This window comes from Oryx dammah, unplaced genomic scaffold, assembly GCF_014754425.2.
Source record: "Oryx dammah isolate SB20612 unplaced genomic scaffold, SCBI_Odam_1.1 HiC_scaffold_12, whole genome shotgun sequence".
Taxonomy (NCBI): Eukaryota; Metazoa; Chordata; class Mammalia; order Artiodactyla; family Bovidae; genus Oryx; species Oryx dammah.
In genome coordinates this window covers 69,503,988-69,513,964 of record NW_024070196.1, presented here as the reverse complement: position 1 = coordinate 69,513,964, position 9,977 = coordinate 69,503,988, and the positions used below count along the sequence as shown (strand labels likewise).

General features: G+C 53.8%; 1 protein-coding gene across 4 annotated transcripts in view; it reads right to left on the bottom strand.

Moving 5' to 3' along the window:
* The window catches only part of DEPDC5 (DEP domain containing 5, GATOR1 subcomplex subunit), a 72,923-nt gene that overhangs the window by 2,330 nt on the left and 60,616 nt on the right, over positions 1–9,977 (bottom strand). For all 4 annotated transcript variants that reach the window (XM_040251149.1, XM_040251151.1, XM_040251150.1 and 1 more), the window contains 7 exons: positions 9,431–9,508; positions 8,928–9,060; positions 7,910–8,018; positions 7,000–7,224; positions 4,174–4,343; positions 3,198–3,369; positions 788–848 (listed from right to left, as the gene is read on the bottom strand). In XM_040251149.1, coding sequence (XP_040107083.1) covers positions 788–848; positions 3,198–3,369; positions 4,174–4,343; positions 7,000–7,224; positions 7,910–8,018; positions 8,928–9,060; positions 9,431–9,508 — 948 coding nt within the window. The remainder of the gene's footprint in view (positions 1–787; positions 849–3,197; positions 3,370–4,173; positions 4,344–6,999; positions 7,225–7,909; positions 8,019–8,927; positions 9,061–9,430; positions 9,509–9,977) is intronic.

Here is a 9,977-nt window from a genome sequence, read left to right as displayed (position 1 = left end):
TGCACAGTGAGAGTGTGTGCGTGCACAGTGAGAGTGTGTGCGTGCACAGTGAGAGTGTGTGCGTGCACAGTGGGGACGTGTGTCCACAGTGGGGACGTGTGTTCACGGTATGTGGGTGTGTGTATAGTGGAAGGGGTGTGCACAGTGAGGTCTGTGTGCCCGGTGTGCGTATGTGTACAGGGTGTGTGTGTGCACAGTGTTGTGTGCACAGTGGGTGTGTGTGTACACGGTGGGGCTGGGCCAGCTGAGGGCCCCTGAGCAAGGTGGTACGACCCTAAACGCAGCACAGGAGGCTTTGATTTTCCATGGGTGACACAAGGCAGCCACCGGACACTGAGCCAGTGACACTCTGGAGACAGAGCTGGACTGGTCTGAGCCTAGGACAGGCCTTCCTTGCTACACACAGCAGGTATCAGTAAGTAGCCACTGAATGTATCTATTGCTTGTTAAGTGTTCATTGTCTTCTCAACATGGGTCAAGGGGCTCCTGAAAAATTCTACTGGTTTTCATCTCCTGGCAAGTTTGGCTCTGGGTGGAGGCTGAGGAGATGGCTCTCTGCTCTCCCACCAACACGAATGAGAGGGAATCAGGCCTGAAAAACTGCAGCTCCAGGAACTGGACAGGAGGTGCTCATCTCTGGAACCACGGCAGAGGGACCCGTAGGAGATAGGCAGTAAATCTGTCCTTGGTGGCCCGGGTCTGTCTCCCAGGAAAGGGAATGGACTAGCTTCATTGTTTGAGACAAACACTGAGGCCTCCCCATGCTTCCTTCTTGCTAAGAACAAACCTGTGTGCAATGGCTTCCTGGAAAAGGTGCATTCGGTCCCAGTATGTTTCTGGTTCAAAGCCTGAAAGGAAAAAAAGAATAAATGCTGAATTGCTATTCCAAGGTTTACAATCAGCCCTGGGTCCGGCCTCTGTGATCCCTTACTACTCTTGGCAATTCTCCCTCCTTGAGCCCGAGCTCTGCTTTTCCAGCTTCCAGAAGGACTGGACTCCACCCCAAAGAAGGGACGTCCTAAAGAGAATGACAGCCTCCAAGCTCCATCAAGGTCTAGAGAGGGGAGGAACACAAGTCCTCAGCGACCAGTGTGAGCTGCCAGAACTTGCTATGAGACTCATTCTAATGAAGTCTGTGCCAAAAGCAGAAAGGAGCAGGATATTAAATCCAAGCAAAAGAATAAGCTTTAAGTGCATGCTATTTGCTTCCGAGGAGAGAAAAACGATTTACCAATCTTCCAGTTTAGGGGTGGGGAAACTGAAGCAAATCAATATAAAAATCGTTTTTGGAAAAGTGATCAGCTGGGGAGGGGAGTGGAGTAGGGTAGATGGGTGCCCGCCCCCACTGCCTACTTCATGCTGTGGCCTGGCTGGTGTGAGGAGAGGAGCAGGGCAAGGAGGTGGCAGGGCTGAGGCAGTTGTCACACAGCAGAGGCCATGGGCTGGGGCTGCTCTTGGGGTCAGGGTGCTGAGCACTAGAGCAGCAAGCACTCAAGACGGCGTCCCAGAGGCCAGGGGAGCCTGCAGAGGCTTGACTGCTCTTTCCTTCTTTGGAATTTTATATGTACGATAGATGTGAGGATTGTGGGTAACCAAAGAGAAAAAAAAAAAAAAAGACTTTGGCTTTAGTTGGTAAAAACAAGACACAGCACGTTCCCGTCATGTTTTTAAGATATTGAATTCCTTATCAGAAGGGGAGAGGACAGGAGGAGAGATGGCACAGAAGCAAGAAAATCGATTTTCAGATTCAAGTCCTTATTCCTTTCAACTAGGATGCCTTTCTTTCAGCCGTAACCACGGCAACCAACAGAGGATGCTGGTCTTGCAGACTGGGTTACAACTGGCAGGGAAAACCATCAGCTCATACAGCAATGTCCTCTGGGACCAGCCCTGTGAGCACTCCTGCCCAGTTACAGCGAAGGTGGGAGACCCCAGAAGAGTCTTTGGATGGTGTGCTTGAAGATCTCGCCTTCTCCACAACATATTAACAACAGCAGTAGGAGGCTGTCCCTGGCTTAAAGTCATCAGACACGGATATAAACATCTGGCATTTCAGGACTGCAGAAAACGGTCCCTCCGCAGCCATACCACAAGAGGAAACAAGAGCGTGGAGGGTGGGGGAATGTCATAAACTCTAAGGACCACGGGATCTATGGCCTCCAGGGTCATGCAGCTCGCCTGGATCCCCAGCTACTGCTGAAAATGTTGTGTCTCTTCAAAAATGTCTTTCAACATGTAAAAAACATACAGATGTACCTTCAGAACAAGAGCTCTTTGCACCCCGGCATGGGGGTGGGGGAGAATGGTTCTCTGCCACCAACCACGCCACAGACTCACGAGAACTCGGGGAAAAGCACCTCCTTTGCCTCAAAGGTTTCTTCTTCCACACTGATAATTTCTACACCTAGGAAGCTAAAGGGCTCGGATGACCAGCAGTGACTCCAGATTTTCCTTATAAAAAGGTCATCTGTGAGCTTATGGAACGCTTTGCAGGAGCTAACAATATGCTCATCGCAGCGCGCTTGGTGATGAGAAGTCCGTGCTGTGAATGCAGCTCACCCCTCGATCTGTGCACACCCACCCCTGGAGCCAGGCAGGCGAGGCTGGCCCCATGCGCTCCGTTCTGGGGGAGGGCTGGGCTCGGGGCCTCCATCCTCCTTCTGCCCTGCCTCCCTGTGCTGTGGGACCGGAGCCCTCCAGGCGCTGAGGTGCCTCAGCCGTGCACTACAGCGCACCGCGTCCTGCTCTGCTTTCGGCGCCTCCCCTCTCCAGCCCTGCTGCGTGGAGCAGCAGGTGCAAGCCTCCCGCGCGGCTCAGCTTCCTGCCACCCAAGCCAGTCAGGCTGGAGCGGAGAGAGGAGGGCGCGGAGAGAGGAGGGCGCGGGAGAGCCCAAACAGCAGTGCCCCTCCCACCCACCATGCTCCCCAGGCCACATGAGAGTCTCGCTGAGCTGGCAAGGCAGCTCTGGCCACCCCCACTTTAGAAACAAGGCCATTTGAGGCTCAGAGACATTAGGTGGCTTGTCCAGGGCTGGCCAGCCACTAAGTGAAGAAACCAGGATGAAACGCTGGTCTCTTGCCCAGAGGCCCCTTCTTTTCACCACCCACGAGAAGCTGAGCTCCCTCCTGGTGCCTCAGGGGGCAACCCTGGTGGCGGGGCGGGGGGCGGGCTCTGTGCAGGAGGGGGGTGCCTCTTACTGTCAAACAGGTGCTCGCTGCCCTCCTTGAGCAGGCAGCCGACGTTGAGTGGGATGAACAGCTGGGCCCGGAGCGGGTCACCGTACAGGTAACTGGGCAGAGCAAAGGGCCCCTCCAAAACCGGGACCAACAGAAAGCCACACGAGGTAGCCTTGCGATGCCAACCCTGGACCTGATGGGAAGCACAGAAACACAGTTTCCTGTTATGCACCACTTCTTTTTTTCCTGTACCAAGCAGCATGCAGAATCTCAGCTTTCTGGACGGGGGATCGAACCCGAGCCCCCCTGCAGTGGAAGTACTGAGTCTTAACCACTGGACTTGCCAGGGAAATCCCACATATGTTAACTTTTAAGAAACAACGTTATTTTAAAAAACCTTTCCCCCAAAATGAGGCAAAAGCAATTAAAAAAAAAAAAAGAGGCCGACTTATTTATATAGAAGATACACAGGTGACAGGAAATTCTCAGAAAATTATCTGTAAAAAAAAAGCGACAGGGCCTCAGCCTGCACAGAATGTCTCCACAGTACCAGTAAAGTGTCAGGGCAGTAGATGGAAGTTCCAGAGAACAGGGGGAGGGTGGGAGAGAGGGTTGCTTTTTGCTCTACACCAGGGATTCTCAACTGGGGGCAATGCCCCCCTCCCTGGGGACACTAGCAAAATCTGGAGACATTTTTGTTTGACACAGGAGGGGGTGCCACTGTGGGTAGAGAGCAAGGATGCCGTTCAACAACCTACGGTACACAGGCCAGGCCCCTGCTCCTGACAGAGAACACCCGTCCTACATGTCAGGAGCCCCAAGGCTCAGACACCCCCTGATCGACACCTTTTCCAACTGTTTGAATTCTTGACAGTGTTTAATTTTTTGAGAGAGGCTGTTGCAACCGTCCAGGTGAAGGTAACAGGAGCCTGAACTGAGAACAGTTGTTTAAGGGATGAGAATCCCTACACAGGCCCGACCACACCCGGGGGCTCACCATCTCAAAGAGCACGGCGGCGGTCACAGCCATCCAGTGCAGCTTGATCTCGAAGGCCGCATTCAGAGAGAAGTTGCCGTGGTAGTAACAGCTGCACCACTCCAGCCGGTCCGTGCGGTTGTTCACGTCCACGTCCAGGGTCACGGTCCTCTGCTCCGGGACAGTGGCGGCTACGTCAGCGTGCAGGCCGGCAGGTGCCCAGGGGAGGGAAAGGAAGGCAGGGGATGAGGAGGAGGAGCAAGCACCCGAGCACATCGACATGCAACTGGAGGGTCTAGACGCTTCCTGAAGGCCGTCTAGTCCAGGGCTCGGCAAGTGTATGCTATGAAGGTCCAGGTGGTAAGTATTTTAGGTTGTGCAGCTATAACGTCTCTGTTCTCACTACTCAATGCTGCTATTAAGAGTGCAAAAGCAGCCAGACATTACCTAAATGAATGAGCATACCATGTTCCAATAAAACTTTATTTACAAAAACAGGCAGATTTTTAGGGCAGTGAGCCTACTCTGTGTGATACTATAATGGCGAGTGCTGCTGCGCTGTGCTAAGTTGCTTTGTCACGTCCAGCTCTTTGCGACGCTATGGACTGTGGACTGTAGCCCGCTAGGCTCCTCTGTCCATGGGCTCCTCCAGGCACGAACACTGGAATGAGTTGCCCTGCCCTCCTCCAGGGGCTCTTCCTGACTCGAAGACAGAACCCGCATCTCCTATGTCTCCCACACTGCAAGGAGGGTTCTTCACCACTAGTGCCACCCAGGAAGCCCCATAATGGTGACATGTGTCCTTATACATTTGTCTAAACCCATAAAAGGCAGAACACCCAGAGCAGACTCTAAGGGAAACCATGGGCCTGGTTGATAATGAAGTGCTGGTGTAGGGCACTGACTGTAACAGACATCCCACTTCAGTGGGGATATGTCGATAGCGGGGGAGGCAGGGGCGGGCAGGGAGCATACAGAAACTCTGTAGTTTCTGCTCAATTTTGCTGTGAACCTAAAAGTGCTCTAAAACCAAATGAACAAATAGGCCTCTTTGTTCATAGCTTGCCTCCTCTAATCTAATCCAGCCCCAGATCTACAGATGAGGAAACGGCAGCCCATGGAGGGGAACTGTCCTGGCCAAGATCAGAGTCAGAACCTCAGCCAGGCTGAGCCCCAGATCTTCCGATTCCAGAGACCAAGCAGCCTCGACCAGAGTGAGGAGGGGGTTTTGCTCTTTGGTTTCAACCCAGGAAGGCAATAGCTCTGTAATAGTTCTTAAGAAATGGAAACTCTTATTGAAATCTAACACTCTGTCCCAGGATTCCCAAGTGGCCCTAGAGGTAAAGAATCCTCCTCAACGCAGGAGACATGGGTTCGATCCCTGCGTTCAGAAGACCCTTCTCGAGAAGAAAATGGCAACCCACTTCAACATTCTTGCCTGGAGAATCCCCATGGACAGAGGAGCCTAGTGGGCTAGTCCATGGCGTCGTAGAGTCAGACATGAATGAGCATACATATGCAATACCCTGTCCCAGTGACTGAGTGCTGCTCACTGATGCCAGGTCAGCACCAAAGTAGCTCATCTGATCTGGGCTCCTGCTCACAAATCCTTCTCAACCAAGATGGGTGTTTTAGAGATGAGTCAGACGTAGAGTTCCTGACCAAAGGCCTGAAGCTGGCTCAGAAGTAAACAAAAGCCAGGGCTCTGGTCTGTCTTTCTGGGTGAGGCCAGACCCGGGGCTTCTGTAAACTGAGATCGGCCCCGTTTCCTCCCTCCCCCTCGAATGGAGTGGCCCTTCTCCATGGGAAGCAGTCCACTCTAACAATCATGCGAGTTCTTGGAATAGTAAGAGTGTTTTCCCGGAAACCATGCACACGTGAAAGATTCTGCCTAGTTCCAGAATCATCGAACCCCTGACACCCAGGATGGTCCTGAAGAGACTGTCAAGAACCAAGACGACAACACTTCTCCCAGAAGCAGAAACCCTGACAAGGAGTAAGTGCAACACACGGGGCCCTGCACCCGTGCCTGGGGGGCCTTGGTGATGGGCGGTGCCCTGCCCCCACCACTCACACAGGGCACGGTGGCTCTGGGTGACTCTGCCGATCTGGAAACCAGCAAGGTTTCCATTCCACCAGCCAGGCAAGAACTCGAGTTAGCCGGGCACTTCCAGGCTGACCAAGTACAAAGAGGAGTTTCACCGGAGTCTGGGCTGTGTTACGTTTGTTCCCCTTCTTCTGGGGGGTTTTCGGGGTCTCTCCAGCCTGCCTGTGCGGGGAATCTCATGACACCTTGCCTAGAACTCATATCTCAACTCATCGGTCTGGTTCTCAAAATCAGGTCACCACCATTCAATAAGCATGTATTCACCCCACCTTAGGGAAGGGTCCTGGGGTGCATGCCCCAAGGTAAGCACATTTAGTCGGGAGGACAGAGGGGAGGTCCACGCTCAGAGTGAGTGCCTGGAATGGACCACCTCTGAGACCCCTTCCTCTTCTGAGGTCCTGAGATGCTCTGGTGTGGGGGCAGCCTCTGGCAGGGGTTAAACCAGCAGAGAATAGTCGCTCACACTCCGTGTCCTGACCCCCTGGGAAAAGTGGCCACACTGTCTGTCCGGTCCATGCAGGAGTACCACCTGGCCTGATCTGACAACTGCCGAGCCCTGCTGGTTGGCTGGGACAGTAATGCACGTGCCCCACTCAGCCGGTGGGAGCTGCACAGGAGCCCGCAGCGTTGACAGTCCCAGCGTGACAGTCACGGTGGCCCTAACCCTGGTTCCCACGGCATCGCCCTTCCGGCTGGCTACCCGCCAGGACTCCCCGGGCCCCACCGGCCCAGGCACCTACCCAAGAGCGCGGCGGCCTGGCTGCGGCCCCCGAAGCTGCGGCTGAAGGAGCTGTGCCTGCTGGCATAGGAGGCTGGCCGGCTGGGCAGCCAGGGCAGCAGGAAGGCGGGGATCTCCGAATGCAGGAGCTCCTCTGCCACGAAGGCCACCTCGAACCACTTGCGCTGGAAGCTGGCGAAGTCATCCACTGCCGTTGTGTGCCAGGTGGTGGGCTGCTGCACAGCCACTGCGGAGGGCGGTGGGGGGCCCTTAGCGCGGCTGCTCGTGTTCTCTCACCGATTCACGCCTGACGCAGTGAATCTGAAAACACGGCGCGAAGAAGCCAGCCATGAAAGGCCGCGGAGGGCGTGAGGCCACTTGGGGGGAAGTGTCCAGAACGCGCCAGCCTTTAGAGACAGACGGCTGACTGGTCGCCAGGGGATGGGCGAAGCGGAGTTTGGGAGGGAGCACCCGTGAGAATGGGGTTTCCCTTCAGGGTGATGAAAAGGTCATGGAACTAGACAGAGGTGGTGGCTATGCGATACTGTGAGCCCTATGTGTCACTGAACTGTCCCCTGTAAAATGCTTAGTTTGGGGGAAGTTCCCAGTGGTCCAGTGGTTAGGCACTTTCACAGTGGTGGTCCTAGGTTCAACCCTTGATCGGGGAACCAAGATACCACAAGCCACGTGGCATGACCAAAAATAAAAAGGCAAAAATAAATAAAATGGTTAGTTTCATGTTGCGTGACCTCTATTTCAATTAAAAAACTATTTTATCCTCCGGTGATGCTCAAAGTAAGTACAGCTGCTCAGGGAGGTTGACATGTCCATCAACCGAGGGGACGGCATCACACAAGGAGCCTGAGCAGCCCTGTAGTTTGAGGGGCGCATCGCCAGGAAATACCTGCTTCGTAGGCAACAGTCAGCCTCACCTCGCTCAGGATCTCTGTCCATTACGATCTTGTAGAAATAGAAGCCGTAGATGAAGGTCCGCCAGGCTTCACCAGAGGCGTGTGTGATGAGCTGCTCTTCCAGCATTTTCTAGAAGGAGAGTGAGCGAAACTCTGAAATTCCTGCAGGGGAACCCCTCAGACCCCACTCTCCTCCCCATCAGCTATATCGGTTGCACTGTGTTAAATGCTGTGCCTGATACAGATTACATTATAACATGCAAACTCATAATATAGTGTCATTAGATATTTCAAACACATAGACAAGTACAAAGAAAATCCAGGTCATACCATCAGCCACCTTCGACTAATTTAACTTTTTGCTATACAGACTTAAGAGATTTTTGTTTAAGATCCGGCAAGCCATGCAGCGGAGCCAAAGAAAACTAAACAAAACTTTAAAATCTCTATGGATTCTCCCATGTCTCACTCCCTTCCTCTCTATCCAGAAATAAATGGTTAGTGTAATATAATTCTCATGTATGTCTTTAATAATTTCATTATACGGACACATATCGATCAAACGTCACTGATTCTCCGTGGGGGCCTCTGTGTGGACAGGACGGTGTGCGCTGAGCTTTCCCTTGCCCACTTCTCAAGTTCAATCCCAGTTCTGAACGACGTCATTAAATTCAGTGAGGGCTGGCTCAGTGCCTACCACGTGCCAAACAATACTCAGGCACTGGTGACGTGGAAACACCTGGTCGGAGCGGCCCTGTTCACAAGGGGCCCGGTCAGGGCAGAGGATGAACGGGATGCACAGAGACCACACTCGGCTGTGCCCGGCGCTCTGGGAAGCACAGGGGGCCAGGCAGGCGCTGAGGCAGAGACAGGGCTTGGCCTGGGCACTTTTCATGGGACTCCCCCCGAGGGTCAGAAGCAGAGTCTGCCCAGAACACCTCAGCGCACACGGCAGCTCCTGCCTCACATTTAAGTCAGGTACAGAAGTGCCTTTGAAAGCGAGCCGGCCCGCGGCGCCCCGCCCGGCGCGCTGTCTCACCTGCATGAGGTCGATGGCCATGGCCTGCGTCTGCACCCCCTCCACGGTGTTCACCAGCCAGTGCACCACCTCCGCGCTGATGAAGCAGCTTGGCGACAGGCCCTTCTGCTCAGGGAGCAGCTGGACACCTGTCCTGAGTTCCAAGGAGGCAACAAGGAGAGAGGGTAGAAAAAGAGGAGACTTCCCCCACTGAAGTGAGGACCCTCACAGTGCAATCTCTCCCCACGCTTCCCAGACCCAGAGAAATCCCTGCGGCGGGACACAGGAAGGTGTGACAGGGGAAAGGAGAAGGGAGGGGGAGACCTGGCCTTCAGAATACCTGTGACTCAACCACTGTAGTCCTACTTTACAAACACAGTAACAGGGCTCAGAGAGGTCAAGTAAATTGCCCAAGGCCACACAGCTGTTGAGAAGTCAGGTAGAAACCCTCCAAACCCCACTGCCTGAGCTGCACCCTGGGTCACGCCATGGGATCCTCTGACCCCCTGCATTCAGCCACTTACGAGGGGTGCTTCATGGCCTCCAGGATCTCCACCAGGGTGGAGGAAGATGTCAGAGAGCTGGCCGCCAGTTGCTGAGTGCTGCAAACAGAGAAGGAAGCCAGGATGATCTGGACACTGAAGACACTGAAGCAAAGTATGGACAGCTACATCCTGGGGATATCTCAGAGGGGCTGACCTGCTTCCAAAGCATGTGTGTGTGTGTGTTAGTCGCTCAGTTGTGCCCAACTCTTTGGGACCCCATTTACTATAGCCCACCAAGCTCCTCTGTCCATGGAATTCTCCAGGCAGGAATACTGGAGTGGGTTGCCATTTCCTTCTCCAGGAGATCTTCCCAACCCAGGGATCAAACACCGCAGGCAGATTCTTTTCCATCTGAGCCACAAGGGAAGCTCTTTCGAAATAAGTGTACATATATATATATGTCTTTAAACCCCATCCTTGGGTCCCCGTGTCCCCCAGGGACTATATACGACATCATGGTTGCCCTCAGGCTGGGCTGGTTGGGCTGATCTGATAAAGCTATTTGTGGGGCAGAAATAGAGACTCA